The 16,747-nt window shown below is 40.0% G+C and overlaps 1 protein-coding gene across 2 annotated transcripts; it reads left to right on the top strand.

The window, feature by feature from the left end:
* The first annotated feature begins 255 nt into the window (after positions 1 to 255).
* Positions 256 to 9,908, top strand: alg10 (ALG10 alpha-1,2-mannosyltransferase). Of its 2 annotated transcripts, none has more exons than XM_060843189.1 (3): positions 256 to 420; positions 5,777 to 5,974; positions 8,607 to 9,908. In XM_060843189.1, the coding sequence occupies exons 1-3, from the start codon at positions 256 to 258 to the stop codon at positions 9,657 to 9,659; spliced, it is 1,416 nt and encodes a 471-aa protein (XP_060699172.1). In that variant the 3' UTR covers positions 9,660 to 9,908. The 2 variants fall into 2 exon arrangements, with proteins under 2 accessions (XP_060699172.1, XP_060699173.1); XM_060843190.1 differs by having other exon boundaries at positions 8,695 to 8,821.
* The last annotated feature ends 6,839 nt before the right edge of the window (positions 9,909 to 16,747 follow it).

The raw sequence follows: 16,747 nt of genomic DNA, 5'->3' as shown, positions 1-16,747 counted from the left end.
ACCTGCCCCGCCTCTCATCCCGCCATTGGCCCCGCTCACCAATGACGACCTTGAACCCGCCCCACACTGCGCTTCTGGCCCCGCCTACCTCACGTGTCCTGGCCCCGCCCAATATGGGTACCTTCTTGCGTCACCGGCCACACCGTATGTCGATGCATTGGGCCCGCCTCTCTCTGGCGTCACTGGCCTCCACCCCATCACGTGACGCGACCTCGCCCACGGTGAGGCCACGCCCCCATTCCCCCCCGGACCGTCATGGAGCGACTAGAGCCGCTCCTCTTCTCCGCGTTCCTCAGCAGCAACTTCCTCGTCTCCTCTGTGGTTTTCTCGGCCATCAGCCGGGTGCAGAGGGCTCCTTACATGGACGAGATTTTCCACGTCCCGCAGGCGCAGCGGTACTGCGACGGGAGATTTTCCGAGGTATGCGGCTGACTGCGGCTGAATGGCGGACCCCAGCGGGAGGAGAGCGGGCTCCTCGCCCCCTAGTGGCCTGATCCCGGAATTGCAGGCTGGAGTGATGAGTTCAGAGGAGACCATTCAACCCATCAGCACTGTGCTAAGATCTCTGCCCATAACCCTCTTTTAAAATGTTTAATCTGTTTCTGCCACCCTGTTTTTGGCAGTGGTTCATGGCATCCTGCCCCCAGCCCCTAACATCTTAGATGTTTTTCTTTTACTTGCCTCGTGGAAATCTGATGCACTTGGTCAGAGAGATGCACAACACGGAAACAGACCCTTCGGTCCAACCCGTCCATGCCGACCAGATATCCCAACCCAATCTAGTCCCACCTGCCAGCACCCGCCCCATATCCCTCTAAACCCTTCCTATTCATATACCCATCCAAATACCTTTTATATGTTGCAATTGTACTAGCCTCCACCACTTCCTCTGGCAGCTCATTCCATGCATGTACCACCCTCTGCTTGGAAAAAGTTGTCCCTTAGGTCTCTTTTATATCTAACCAACGTCCTGTACAACCGTAACATGACCTCCCAATTCCCGTACGCAGTACTCTGACCAATAAAGGAAAGCATACCAAACGCTGCCTTCACTATCCTATCTACCTGCGACTCCACTTTCAAGGAGCTATGAACCTGCTCTCAAAGATCTCTTTGTTCAGCAACACCCCCTAGGACCTTACCATTAAGTGTATAAGTCCTGCTAAGATTTGCTTTCCCAAAATGCAGCGCCTCGCATTTATCTGAATTAAACTCCATCTGCCACTTCTCAGCCCTTTGGCCCATCTGGTCAAGATCCTGTTGTAATCTGAGTAACCCTCTTCACTGTCCACTACACCTCCAATTTTGGTGTCAATTGCAAATGTACTACCTGTACCTCTTGTGCTCACATCCAAATCATTTGTATAATGACAAAAAGTAGAGGACACAGCACCAATCCTTGTAGCACTCCACTGGTCACAGGCCTCCAGTCTGAAAAACAACCCTCCACCACCACCTTCTGTCTTCTGCCTTTGAGCCAGTTCTGTATCCACATGGCTAATTCTCCCTGTATTCTGTGTGACCTAACCTTGCTAACTAGTCCCCCATGAGAAACCTTGTCGAACTCCTTACTGAAGTCCCTATAGATCATATCTACCGCTCTGCCCTCATCAATCCTCTTTGTTACTTCTTCAAAAAACTCAACCAAGTTTGTGAGACATGATTTCCCACGCACAAAACCATGTTGACTATCAGTCCTTGCCTTTCCAAATACATGTACACCCTGTCCCTCAGGATTCCCTCGACCAAATTGCCCACCACCGATGTCAGGCTCACTGGTCTATAGTTCCCTGGCTTGTCCTTATCACCCCTCTTAAACAGTGGCACCACGTTAGCCAACCTCCAGTCTTCCGGCACCTCACCTGTGACTATCGATGATACAGATATCTCAGCAAGAGGCCCAGCAATCACTTCTCTAGCTTCCCATGGAGTTCTAGGGTACACCTGATCAAGTCCTGGGGATTTATCCACCTTTATGCGTCTATAAATCCAGACGAAAAACAAACTATTGGGACATTTATGCAATTATTTTCTTCTCCTTTCAAATAAGTTGTTTCTCCCCCTCTCCTTAATTTGACTGATATGCCTATTATTTTCTGGCAGTTAATGGGCCTCGTTCCATATTCTGGTTTTGTGTTCGTAATTGACAGTTAATTTTAATTTCTGTTTCCAATAACATTTGGAAGAAGTCGACCTCACTTGATCCCCCTGCCTACTAGTGTTGCTGAAGATCAGAATTCGTTTCTACAAACCTACAATTCCATACATTTGTTGACTTATTTGGTTAATATGCAATAGTTTTGACAGGGACGTGGATATTTCCCATTCCTCCATCGTAGGGTCATAGAGTTATACAGTATGGAAATAGACCCTTCGATCCAACCAGTCCATGTCAACCATAATCCCCAACTAAACGGGTCCTGCCAAATCCCTCCAAATATTTCTTATTTATGTGCTTATCTAAATGTCTTTTAAACGTTGTTAACTGTACCTGCATCCACTTTCTCTGAAGTGTGTGTGTGTGTGTGTGGTTAAAAAAAAATGGGCTTTTACGTCTTCTATTAAACCTTTTTCTCTCACTTTAAAAGTATGCCCCCTAGTCTTGAAAGCCACCACCCTAGGGAAAAGACACCTGCCATTCACCTTCTGTATATCCGTTAACGAATTTGTAAACCTGTATGAGGTTGCCCCTCGACCTCTGATGGTCCAGTGAAAAAAGTCCCAACCTCTCCCCATAACTGAAACCCTCCATTTCTGGCAACATTCTGAAGTGGACAAGTTGGACCGAAGGGTCTGTTTCCATGCTGTACATCTCTCTGACTATGACTAAGTCTCTTTTGAACCCTTTCCACCTTAATAATATCCTTTAAAGGAATAATGATACAATATTAATAATGTTGTATTAATATGCTGCCTATAATTTCCAAATTTCTGCACACTGTTCTTTCTTTAAGTTCATACGATAGAGGAGCAGAATTAGGTCATTCAGCCCATCGGGTCTGCTCTGCCATTCGATCATGGCTGATATGTTCCTCACCCCATTTTCCTGCCTTCTCTCCATATCCCTTCAACTCATTACCAATTAAAAATCTGTCTTAACTCTTCCTTAAATTTACTCCCAGCATCGACTGCACTTTGGGTTAGCAAATTCTACTGATTAAGTTGGGTTTTTTAATCTGTGGTACAGACCATAACATACAAGAGCAGAATTAGGCTATTCCAGCAGATTGAGTCTGCTCCATCATTCCGTCATGACTTGTATGTTTTTGGACCCCATTCTCATGCTTCTTTTGAACCCCTTACCAATCGAGAACCTACTCATCTCTGTCATAGAGTCATACAACACAGAAACAGACCTTTAAGTGCAACTTGTCCATGCTGATCAGCTTATCCTAAACAGATGGAGTCCCATTTGCCAGCATTTGGCCCATATTCCTCTAAACGTTTCCTATTAATATACCTATCCAGATGCCTTTTAAATGCTGTAATTGTACCCGTCTCCACTACCAGCTCTAGCCGCTCATCCCATACATGCATCACCCGGTGTGTGAAAATGTTGCCCTTCAGGCCCCTTTTAAACTTATCTCCTCTTACCTTAAATCTATGCCTTCTAATTTTGGACTACTCCACCCTGGGGAAAAAAGAAACCTAGGGAAAAAGTTTTCATAAATAAGCTCAATGACTTGGTCTCTGCAGCGCAGTGTGGCAATGAATTCCACAGACTAACCACCCTCTGACCAAAGAAATTCCTCCTTGTTTCAGTGCTGAAGGGTCATGCTTTCACTCTGAGGCTGTGCCCTCAGGTTCTAGTCTCTCCTAGCGGAAGGATCTTCTCCATATCTACTCTATCCAAGCCTCTCAAGTATTCAGTAAGTTTCAGTCACATTACCCTGTGCACTCTAAAGTTTGGGAATGCTGCTGGTGTCTGGCGTTGCAAGAACTGATGCAGAGTACCTATTCACTTTCTTCACTATTTCTTCGTACCCCATTACTACTTCCCCACCAGTCTAATGTCTACTCTTGCCTCTCTATTACCTTTGTTTTAATAACAAGCTCCTGCAGTCTTTTATTATATTACTAGATAGCTTACTCTCACATTTTATCCTCCACTCACTTTTTATGCTGTCCCTGACTTCCCTTGTCAGCCATGTTTGCCTCATCCTCCCCTTAGTGTTTTCTTCTTCCTTTGGATGAATTTCTGCAGAGTTACCCCCCAGAAAGCCCTGCCATTGCTACCCCCCCCCCCCCATCTTCTCTGCTAGGCTTCCCTTCCAGTCAACTCTGGCAAGCTGCTCCCTCATCACTTTGTAGTTATCTTTACCCAATCGTAATAATGTTACACCTGATTCCAGTTTCTCCTCAAAACTACAAGGTGAATTCTGTTAAATTATGGTCACTGCCCCAGAGGGATTCCTTCCCTGTTAAGCTTCCTCATCAAATGCCTCATTACACATCACCAAGTCCAGAATTTCTGGTTCCCTACCACAAGTTGCTCCAAAAACCAGTTTCTTAGACATTCCACAAACTCCTTTTCTTGAGATTCGCTGCCAACCTGAGTTTCCCAATCCATCTGCATATTGAAGACCCCTATGATTATTGTCACGGTGACCTTCTTACATGCCTTTATATCTCCTGATATATTTCCTACCTCACATCCTGAATACTGCTAGGAGGCTTGGGCACAATGCCTCTGAGTCTTTTTGTCCCTTTGCAGTTCCTCAACTCTACCCAACCAGCATCTGTGCTTTCCAACTCTATATGGCTTCTTACTATCTATTTAATTCAATTTCTCACGAACAAGACAATCCCGTGCTCTCTGCCCATCTCACTGTCCTTTTGATAGGATCCTTGGATGTTTAGATCCCAGCCCTAATCCCCTTGCAGTCACATCAGTGATACATAACATCATATCTGCCAATTTCAATCTGCACTACAAGCTTATTAACATTGTTTCATATATTGCATGCATCCAAGTACAACACCTTCAGCCCTGTGTTGACTGCTCCCCTTCTCATAGTTATCCCTTTAACTGCTGTGCCTGAAGTTTGATTCTTGAGTGTTTTCATACTCTCTGTTGTATTAGTTATTCTGGAAACTCCAATAACCTCTGCTGAGCGCCCACCCCCGACTCCGCCAGCCCGAACATTTTCTATGATCTTCCATGCAACTGAAGCCACCTCCCCCACTAGTTAGTTTAAAGCCCTATCCACAGCTCTAGTTTTGTGATTTGCTCGGACTTTGGCGCCGGTTCCGGGAGTGAGGGAGCTGTTCTGATGGGACAGACTCCACTCAGATCATGCTGGCACCAGTGTCCCATGAATTCGAACCCGTTTCTCTCACACCAGTCATTCAGCCATGCATTTTCCTCTTCAACATTGTCAATCCTCTGCCAATTTGTTCATGACTGAGATAGTAATCCAGAGATTATTACTTTTTTGGTTCTGTTTTTTAATTTGGCCCCTTGCTATTCATTATCACTCAGCAGAACCTCTTTCCCCTTTCTGCGTATAGCGTTGGTATCTATGTGGACCCACAGCATCTGGATCTTTCCTCTCCCACTCCACGTTCCTCTGCATGACAGATGAGATATCCTGAACCGAGGCACCAGGCAGGCAACACTGCCTTCGGATTGTCAATCCTGGCCACTGAAAATAGCGTCTATTCCCCTTACTATACTGTCCCTGATTACAATTACATTATTATAATTCCACTACAAATACACTTATTCCCAATTTATGTATCTTTAAATTATAAATTGCTTAATTCTCTCATGCAGTGGGATCCAATGATCACAACTTTACCTGGCCTCTATCTGGTGTCTACTGGGATAATCAAGCCAGTATCTTGGCTGATGGGTTGGACAGGGAGTGTAGTATGTTCTACAGGAATGCTACGATTCGTTAATCTTCTGTTCAATACCGGCAACCTCTACTTGCTTTATCTGCTCTTGTGCAAGATACATCAGAAGGACAAGGTACACAAGTTTCTACCTTTTTTTTCTCAATGTTGGAAGAGAAAACCTGTACTTAAAGCTGTATGGCTTCTGTTGTAAGTGGTATGTTCTAGAAATCTTCGAGTAAAAAGTGAGGTCTGCAGATGCTGGAGATCAGAGCTGAAAATGTGTTGCTGGTTAAAGCGCAGCAGGTCAGGCAGCATCTAAGGAACAGGAAATTCGACGTTTCGGGCCAAAGCCCTTCATCAGGAATGAGGTTCATTCCTGATGAAGGGCTCTGGCCCGAAACGTCGAATTTCTTGTTCCTCGGATGCTGCCTGACCTGCTGCGCTTTAAACAGCAACACATTTTCAGTTATATTCTAGAAAGCCAGTTGAAGATGAGTACGGAGCTGATCTTTCCTTTATCTTCCATTAAGTTGTGAAGTTTAACATTGCAAGTGTATATACCATTAGCTCAATCACACAGAATTTCAGAAAACATGTTTTTGTGTGTTATGGACCAGACCAAATCCTCTCAAAACATGACAAGGAAATAGCTTAGACCCTAACTTTTTCGTATTTTAAAGGCAAATGCCAGATGTTCCGTTCTGGATGCAACTCGATTGGTTGAACTTCCAGGCTTGAAGCAAAACACACTTCTTTCATCCACTATTGTTAAAATGCACGCAAAATGAAAGAAAAGAGTTGGCTTAATTGTAACTCACTTGAAATTCTTAACAAAATAATATATATTAACTACTGTTCATTAACTGTTCCAATATAGTAACATCCCATAAACACACTCTTGGCAAAGGCAAATTCCGTAAAATAGATTGTCTCACATGCAGTTCTAACAGCAAGAAGAGAACCACCGCTTTTAGCTGTAACAGAGAGAGGAATAAGAGCTTCCCCATCAACTTCAAGACCCCAACAGCAGCTGCAGAAAACAAAACTAAAAATCTTGATTCTGTGGGAGCTTGACACCACCCATTCAACTCCAAGGCCTCAAACTGTTTGTTGTCTTTGAGCAGTCCGCTCGTCACCTCTGTCTCCACCTTTCTTAAACAAAAAGGACCAGATACATCCCTTAAAGCCATATTATTGTCATATTGTCTGGGTATATGAATAGGAAGGGTTTGGAGGGATATGGGCCGGGTGCTAGCAGGTGGGACTAGATGGGGTTGGGATATCTGGTCGGCATGGAAGGGTTGGACCGAAGGGTCTGTTTCCATGCTGTACGTATCTACGACTCTATGGCTTTAAGTGAAACCTCAGCTAATGCCTGCCATCTGCATGCATAAACACAAATAATGTACTATTAACATAAAACAATGTTTTCATCTTAGTATTTTAAAAATCCTATTTAGAATTTTGTATTTTATACAAAAAGGCAGTATTTTATATTGTAGTGTAACCTCATTACCCCACTTCCTTTTTAAGGCATAGTTTCAAGCCATAGTACATTGGGTAAGGATAAAGATAACAAGATAATTTCCATAAGTACTCTGTAACCATTGGGATGTGAAACTCGAGCTTGATCTGCTTGTTTCTTGCTCAGCACAGTGAGAAAAAGATCATATCTCAGCTAATGGTGTGCTGAGTGGAAATTGAACACATGACATCTGTATCATTATCAAGCAGTGACTTCCCCAAGTAACCCCATCTGAGGAGCTTTGTTCTGGAATATTTTCCTATTTCTACCTGACATGTTCGTGTACCTAGCAATGTTTTTGGAACTAGTGGAGTTGTTTTCAAATACCTTTTTGTTAGTCTCCATCCTGCTCATCAAACATTGAGCTTTAATTGTGTATGTGAGTAGCAATAGAATATTTCTCCATTCACCTCCTGACTAGTTGTTCTGATGAAGGGCTTATGCCCGAAACGTCGAATTTCCTATTCCTTGGATGCTGCCTAACCTGCTGTGCTTTAACCAGCAACACATTTTCAACTGTGATCTCCAGCATCTGCAGACCTCATTTTTTACCCGGACTGTTTTATAATCCAGGAAGTAAATTTGCAGAAATAAGTTAATGATTATAGCTCAAGGGTTTACCTGTATCTTCAGGTCTGCTGAACTGAAGTAACTCTTGCTGATAAAATGTGTTATTCATTCTGGTCCCCATTACTGTTACTCCTTCACATAACTGGCACAAAATTCAACACTATTGGCGGCTGTAAGTCTCATTGAACAATAATAATAGCAGTTGCAATCTGTCATGACTCGTCTCAGTGAGAAAAATATGCCAATGGTTCAAACGAATTATGACCACATCTTGTTAGGGTGGAAGAGCTCAAAACAGCAGAAATCCCAATAGCTGCCTGCAGCTGGTTGCCTGTCTTAATTGTTCTGTTTATGAAGACACATAAAAGAACAGCCCTATGATCCAAAAGGACTACAACTTTTACATAAAACATGTTTATTTTCCCTGATCCTGTACTTGGAAATAATTTACATCATGGTGAATTAACTGGACTTGCAGAAGTAGAACCTATCAGTGGCAATGAATGATGATCAACTGTTAAAGTGGTCAAAAATACTAGGAATACAGAATATGAATGATAGAGCATTTGCTTGTTTATGTTGTTGTAATCAAAATTGGAGTTGCATTCTTATTGACTTAATGCAGATATATTGTCAATGAATAATGTTTCTTTTTTTTGTCCCTTTGCAGGCCACCTGTACATTCCGGAGAATTATGTCTGCATTAACACTTGCCTCATTTCCCCTGCTTTACTTTTTCTCATTCCTCTATTACACAGATGCAGGCTCAACATTCTTCATTTTATTTACTTATCTGATGTGCCTATATGGGAATCATAGTATTGCTGCTTGCCTTGGATTCTGTGCCTTTATGTTCCGTCAGACTAACATCGTCTGGATTATATTCTGTGCAGGAAGTGTTGTTGCACAGAAATTGACAGAAGCATGGAAGATTGATTCTCTCAAGAAAAGAGATGAGAAGACAGTTATTCTAAACTCCACTGTGGAAATCAAGAAGATTGTGCGCTTCCTATTAGAGTATGTCCTATCATTTAACAATCTGAAAGCACTGATATTTCTGACCTGGCCATACATCATCTTGGTTGTGGGATTTCTGCTGTTTGTCTCCCTGAATGGAGGAATAGTTATTGGCGACAGGACCAACCACGAGATCTCTCTCAACTTTCCTCAGTTATTCTACTTCTTTTCCTTCACCCTAGTATTCTCTGTTCCTCATCTGCTTTCCCCTCATAAGATAATAACTTTCCTAAGTTCAGTAAAGAAGCAACCTTTATTTTACCTTTTTTTTGTCGTTGTCTCCTTATTGTTGATTTGGAAGTTCACGTACGTTCATAAGTTTTTGCTGGCCGATAACAGACATTACACATTTTATGTTTGGAAAAATATCTTTCAGAGGCACGAACTAATCAAGTATATGTTGGTCCCAGGGTATATCTTTGCTGTTTGGACATTCATTGAAACATTGAAGTCCAAATCAATTTTCTGGAACTTAGTGTTTTTTATCTGTTTGGCTGCTGCTACTGTTCCACAAAAGTTATTAGAATTTCGTTATTTCATTGTGCCATACCTTATCTTCAGACTGAACATCCCAATGCCTTTGGGCTTTAAGATTCTTGTGGAGCTGGCTATGTATTCTGTACTAAATGTGCTAACTGTTTACATGTTTCTCTACAAAACCTTCCAGTGGCCAGGTAGTGAAGAAGTTCACAGGTTTATGTGGTGATGTTTGGGAACATTTTTAGTTAGAGTTAAAAGATCATGTACATAAATGGTTAACATTCTTCAGAAATACTTGCCATAATCAATATATTTGTAATATCCACAACATTTGGAAGAAGATCTTCCTTTAATTTTTTTTTCCTATGTAGTTATGTATTTGGAATCCTGGTGTTCATGTTTTTTCTGCCAAACTCTCTAATCACCATGATAACATCATTTATTCAAATCTGTTCATGTAAACATTTGTTTTAGTCACATGCACTATATCAGTCTTGATTGTACTGTTTCAAAAGTAAGTTACTAACTTGACTGAATTGCAGACACATTTAATGTTATTATATTTTGATTATACAACAAAAGTACTTCAAGACCTTCTGGTTAAAAGAATTTGTGATATTCTGTTTTATCCATTTGAAATGGGCAAACAGTTTTATCTCATTTTAGCATTACAACCTATTCAGTTCTGCATGTTATCACTTTTATTATGTATGTATTAAACTGAGGGATTGAGGACTAGTATAAATATTAGATATTTGCAAACTGATGTACTGACCTTTTAATGTTTTCCACAATTAGACTTGTGTTAGAGAAATTATTATTCTTGATTTCACTTGGTGTATTCTCGTCACATTTGCTGTATCACGTTTTGTTTGATATTGAACTTTACTGCCGGTTGTTATCTCACAGCTTTTATCTGTAGCTTTTTTTTCTCAATTGGTGCAATTTATCGATTTTAATGATGTTTAATAATTAATTTTTTTTTGCAGACGCTCTGAGGTCACTGAGTTAGAGGGAGAGGGAAAGATTTAGTCATTTCCACAGATAAGACTTAGAAAGTCTTTGAAGACATTTGGGAAACGGGATTTTATTTCTGGTCTCCATAAGAAAAGGTGTTTAATTTGTCTACGACAGGAAGGAAATTATTTAGGTAGGTTTTAACTTATGAAAATGTTACTTGTATTTAAATAAGCAGCTGTCATATCGTCAGAACATCCCAAAGTGTTCTGCAGCCAAAGAATGACTTTTGAACTGTAGTCATCATTGCTTTGTTAGCACATGCAGCAGCCAGTGTGCATGCAACATGGTCCCAGAAATAACAATAAAGCGAGTAACTGGTCAATCTGTTTGGTGTTGGTTGAGAGTTAGCCAAGACGAAAGGTCTTTCTTCTCATCAGCTAGTTTGTGGTATCTTTTATGGAATTTGGGCATCGATCTAAAATGTCATCTGAAAGTCAGCCACCTATGTCAGTGTAATGAAACAGTATTAATTACTGACTTCACAGTAAAGGATCAATTAGGTAACAACTGTAACATGATATAATGTCACATTCAGATTGAGGGTGAGACATTTGCGATGAAAATAGAGCCTAAAATGTAAAGGCAATTACAAAGGTTTGAAGACGGAAATAATTGCACAGAGTCTGATATCCTGTCATCAAGCCCCCCTTTATTTACTTGTGTCAATATACTGGCTGTGGCTAGTGGGTTCGGAGTCAGTCTCCTCAACTGAGGAGATTCTGAATCCCCTGTTTTATATATATAATATATATATATATATATATATTTGCCTAAGTGATCTCCTGTTTATATTTTTCTGTTTGTTTATTTATTTTCTTTTATCCCCACACTACCACCTAACTGCGGTAGTGCTTATATTTTCCCCAGCACCCAGGAAGTGTGTGCACAGGTGTGAGATACAGTGAAAGACAACGGGTGTACAAATCTTTATTCAATTTCCACCACCAGGAAGAAAGGAAACACCCGAGTGGCCAGTGACCAGCAGTGCCCTTCTCAGAGGGCGGTGCTGCGTAATCAAATAGTGATGGGGGGGGGCAGGGATCAAATCAAAATAGAGTTGGAGGGGGAAAAGATTTTTGTTTAGCCAAAAGATTTTCAAAACAAACCTCGACCATGCTAATTGGCATTTTTTTTTGCATTTGTGGTTGTAGCTAATTTTAATTGGTTGTTTTTTGAGCCTGTTGTAGTTTTCCTATTTGCGTTACCTTTGTCCATTTCCATTTGTATATTCCTTATGATTTGAAATTGTCACTATTTTAAAATATTAATTTTCAACCAGTTGTGCAAAAACATGACACAAGTTTTGCATGAAATGCAATTGCCAAAGTTAAGATTTTTATAATGATTCGTTTTTATATTTGGACTGTCATCATTCACAATCATCTGGATGCTTCCACAAAACTAATACTCTTAGTTCATAGATGGCATGAGTCTCTTTTAAATGGCCCGTTTTCAGGCAGAGGAATTTAAATAGCTGGTTTTCAATGCAAATGAGTTGAATTATTGGCCGAGATTTTAGAGTTAGCAGTGAAGTGATAGCATTCATCACTGACCTTGAGTAAAGCTGGCTTCAAAGATTTAAGGATACCTGTAATTCCACCTTTTCCTGAAATTAATTTGGATCTGACAAGAGTGGAAATGGACGTACAAGTATCCAGCAACAGTAACACTGTCATGAAGCGTAAACAGCCAATTGTATTGAAGTATCTGCACTAAAAACAAACCAAGAAATAAAATGTATTGACTACCCTTTTTTCAATAACGTTTAAAAAGCAAAACAAAGGTTAAAGTGCATGCACAGCAGGTGAAATGACTAGCTGTTAAAAATATAATTTTCTAACGTAAGAGGAAAAACTTTGTTACACATATTTCTTTAAGACTTTCTTCTGAAAGTGGTAGGGTTGAATCTTATCACTGGAAGGTGGCAAATAGCTCCCAGAAAAAGCAAAATGAATTTCAGACTTTGGGATTTTACCTTTCCCATTGATAACAGTAAACATTTGGTACAAACAGTAAACTCATTGCATCTCATAGTCAACGTCAGGAGTTAAAGGCAAAATTAGCTACATTACAATAATTGCTTTAAATTGTAGTGTTATGTCCAGTGGTTATAAAACGCACTACCTGAAATTTTTTTTTTAGTATTCAAAATGTAAGTATTTTTCTTGTATTCAGGGCAACTATGCAATGAACTGCTGTATAAGGTTTACACTGTAGAAGGGTTTGAGGCTATTAATTGTCATATTGTGTGAATGCTTCCATTTTTCTCAATGCAAACAGCCACTATTTTAAAGCAATCCTGAAATCAGTTTGTCTTACCTTCACTAAACTGTTGACTTTCTACTTTTGTCAAAGAGTCAAGGAGACTTTTATGATTACTCACATTGTTTAAAATAGAAAAGAAATGCTAAGTTTTCTAATCTAGTCCATTATACAAGTGCTAGTTTTGATTTGATTTATTTATTGTCATGTGTATTTTGTTGAAAAATGTGTTGCTGGAAAAGTGCAGCAGGTCAGGCAGCATCCAAGGAGCAGGAGAATCGACATTTCGGGCATAATCCCTCCTTCAGGAATGAGGCTTATGCCCAAAATGTCAATTCTCCTGCTCCTTGGATGCTGCCTGACCTCCTGCGCTTTTCCAGCAACACATTTTTCAGCTCTGATCTCCAGCATCTGCAGTCCTCACTTTCTCCATGTGAAAGTGAAAGGTATTGTGTAGTGTCACCACTCTCTGGTACCGTCTTAAAACACAGAAAAATAAACTAAAACATAGAATTTAAAGGCTGAAAACTAAAGAAAAAAGGTGTTTGATTTTACAATCCTTCTTGTTAAATGCTCCCTCATGAGACTGGTGACCAGATACAAGTCCCTTTTGCCAGACCACCGCCTCTGACAAGTTGCCACTCTTCGATGCCATCTTGCCTTTTTACAAAGCTTTTAAATTGTTTTTCCCTTTGTTACCTCTGTTAAAAGCCAGTTTTTGTTTCTTGTGAATCTTGTGTTGTGAACTAGGTTATTCTTTGAAAATAACACAATGATTAACATTACTTAAATGCTCATGTTAAGCTAATGTGTATGAATCTTCAACCCATATCTACACCAAAGGCCATTTCAGTCCAATGCAATGATCTTCAAAATTCTGATGGCTGGAGTGGGCAAGATATAAAAAGCTGTAACTTCCTTTTCTAAATCACATGATATCACACTGATATAGTTTGCTCAGTACTTGATGCCAACTGTGTTTCTGGAGCCAGGGCTGCTAAGTTATTTATTTGTAACAAATGTATATTCTATTTTGTCTACAAAGAGAACATTTGTGAGAATATCATCCTATGCTGTAGTTAAAAATGTGCAGGTTATAATCTGCCTACTGGCTTCAGGCAAGCTCTTTACCCTACAGATGAGCTTGTATTAGGCCATTTAGTTTGAAAGGGATACTTGAATTTGTCGCCTGTTTGGGTATGAGATATTTTATTTGTATATGTTAAATCATATCTTTTCTGGGAGTTCAGGAGTCAAACCCAGGTGGTCAGTAGAGTACCGTGCATCCGTTATCTGCTGAAGGGTCACGATTGGTTATTTCTTAAAGAAAGAAAATCTTCCATCATAAGTTAGGTCTTTGGAATCATAGAAAAATGTACAAAAGCTGTGGACTTTCCCCTAATGTTTAATTTTCTGCTTCAACCTATTCCGCTTGGACAGACACTTGGCCCATCAATGGGCCATCATGTGTTCAGTATTTTAACAGAGACTCTGTTGGAGGATAATAAAGAATAACTTGTGAATACTAATGTTTTGATGCAGTTTAAGTATCTTGTAACTAAAGAACTGTATGATAGCCAACTTGCAATTATTTTTGTTTCTTTATAATTATTTTGTCTATTGTAAATAAACAATTGTTATTGGTAGTCTGAACGTGATGATGTGATTCATATCCTCTTTCCCAGTAGGCAAAATTTGATAATGGTTGTCCCATCGTGAACATCTCTGGTACATGTGCGATGATCTGGGTGATTGCTAGCTTATGTGACACCATTCTATTCGTAGTGTGTATAAGAGTTTAATTCCTCAAGGCACTGCTAATGCACAGTGTTCAGAGAAAGCCCTAAAGGTAGCAATAGATTTGGAAGTCAGAATTAAGACTTCTATTAATCTTCAGATATAAGAAAGGAAAACACAAATGGGAGATACTTCTGAATTGTTTTCAGAGACCAGTATCTGGTGAAAAAAAGAACAGAAGCGAGCAGAAATTCAACCATTTTACAAGTTACAGATCTCTTAAAAAAAAATTATTTGGTCCTCCACAAAAGGAGAGTAGGGAATGGAAGTTAAGGTCACAGAGGAATGGTTCCCTGTCCTTGGTTTCCTCTGCTGAGCTGTTAGTCTGTTTCTTAAAATTTAATAAAACTGCACACAACTACCAGTAAAGAATAAATGAATTTTAGTAGTTGGGGGAGGATGGTAGCTTTTAAAGAAAATACTTACACATACATATTTGTAAAAGTCAGGTGCTCTCATGTCACAAGATTAGATGCCATGTAGTCAGAACATTATCTAATCAAAGCGCCAGAGGTGTTTCCAAGCTGAGTTTATAGCCCTACTCTTGCAATCTGGTAAAGTGAGCTAACAGCCTTTGTCAATTTCCCAGCATATCAAACAATAACTGTAGTGCATGGAGGGTGTGACAAAGCTATACCTTTTACAAAGTTATATTGTCCTTGGTATTTTTTTCAGAGTGGTTGTAAAAGACACCGCCTCCAAAAAGTCGAAGTTGAAGGTTGACTTCCAAAATCAAATTCAATCCATGAGGGATAAAAATTGAGGAAAAGAGAAATCCTCACGTGGCAAGGGAGAGGTAAATCTTGGAGTCGATCATAAGGAGAACTTAGCACATAGTAAAAAGGAAATCCTTGAAGGAGAAAGAAGTTAAAAAGTTCTGGTGTTTTTACTACAATAAAGTAGGCCAGATGAAATCTTAATGTTGGTGGGTTAAAAGCACTGGGAAGCCAGATGCAGGAAAACAGGATAAGCCAGTGAATTTCGTTGGAGTGGTAATGGAAAGCACAACGGAGACTAGAAAGCTGCACCAGAGTGTAGAAGCTTGTCGGAGGTTGGTTAAGGAGGAAGTGCCCAAAAAACCATATATTTGTGAAGGTAATGTTTACTTGCATAATCCAGGAGTAGCAGGTAAAGAGATTACAATATTCAGAGATACAGGATCCTCTCAATTTGTGATGCTGAAAGATGAGGAGATATGTACTTCTGAAGGGCTATTGCCAGAAAGGTTGCGAGGGGCTTTCACAGTGAGACAAGAAGTGCTGAGTTATGTAAGGTATAGAGTGACCAGTGAAGAGTGGAGAAGTCGTGTTAGGAGTACTGGACAAACTCTCAGCTCCAGGAATACAATGTGTCCTTGCTAATGAGATAGCTGGTTCACAAGTAGGAGTGCTGCCTATTCTGATTGAAACGCCAGTGGAAATTCAGGCAACTGAATTATTGCTGTATACATATCCTGGACTTTTCCTGACTGATAATGAGGTTACAAAGTCACCAGTTGAAATAGGAGAGATCAAAGGGTACAAATAAGATTGAAGTGGAGTGAGCAGAGTCCCTGTTTGATCAGGTAGTTGAGACGAGCAGGAGCAAAACACAAAAGACATTTTTAGCTCAGATAAATTAACTGAATTACAGCAGAAAGATGCAAATTTAAAGCAATTGTATTGAAAGGCATACACAGAAAAGGAATCCAAATATCTCTGAATGTTATTGTCTTAAAAATGATACCTTAATGAGGAAATGGAGACCATTACTTATCCTGGCAAATCAGAAATTCATCAAATTGTGTTGTCAGTGGGCTATAGAAAGGAATGAGAAAAACTTATACAAAAACATTGCTACTGGCCTAGACTGCTCAAGGTTGCAGTTGAATTTTGCCAGACATGTTGTACATGTCAGGTAATTGGAAAACCACAGATAGTAATAAAACCTGCCTTTAATAGCTATTCCTGCATTTGAGGAATCTTTTACAGAAGTCTTAATTGATTGTTTAGGACCCCTACCTAAAGCAAATAGTGCAATCAGTATTTGTCAACAATAATGAATGTGTCCACTAGATTTCCAGAGGCTGCCCATTACACAATGTCACAGCTAAAAGGATTGTAGTGGAGTTACTCAAATCTTTTACTACATACGCACTACTCCCAGAGATACAATCAAATCAAGGATCAAACTTCACATTGAAATTATTCAAGGAACTTATGGACAGCTTAGTAATGAAACAATTCAAATCTACTG

This window comes from Hemiscyllium ocellatum, chromosome 23 (genome assembly GCF_020745735.1).
Source record: "Hemiscyllium ocellatum isolate sHemOce1 chromosome 23, sHemOce1.pat.X.cur, whole genome shotgun sequence".
In the NCBI taxonomy this organism is placed as follows: domain Eukaryota; kingdom Metazoa; phylum Chordata; class Chondrichthyes; order Orectolobiformes; family Hemiscylliidae; genus Hemiscyllium; species Hemiscyllium ocellatum.
Note: the sequence above shows the minus strand (reverse complement) of the source record. Positions and strands in the feature narration are given on the sequence as shown.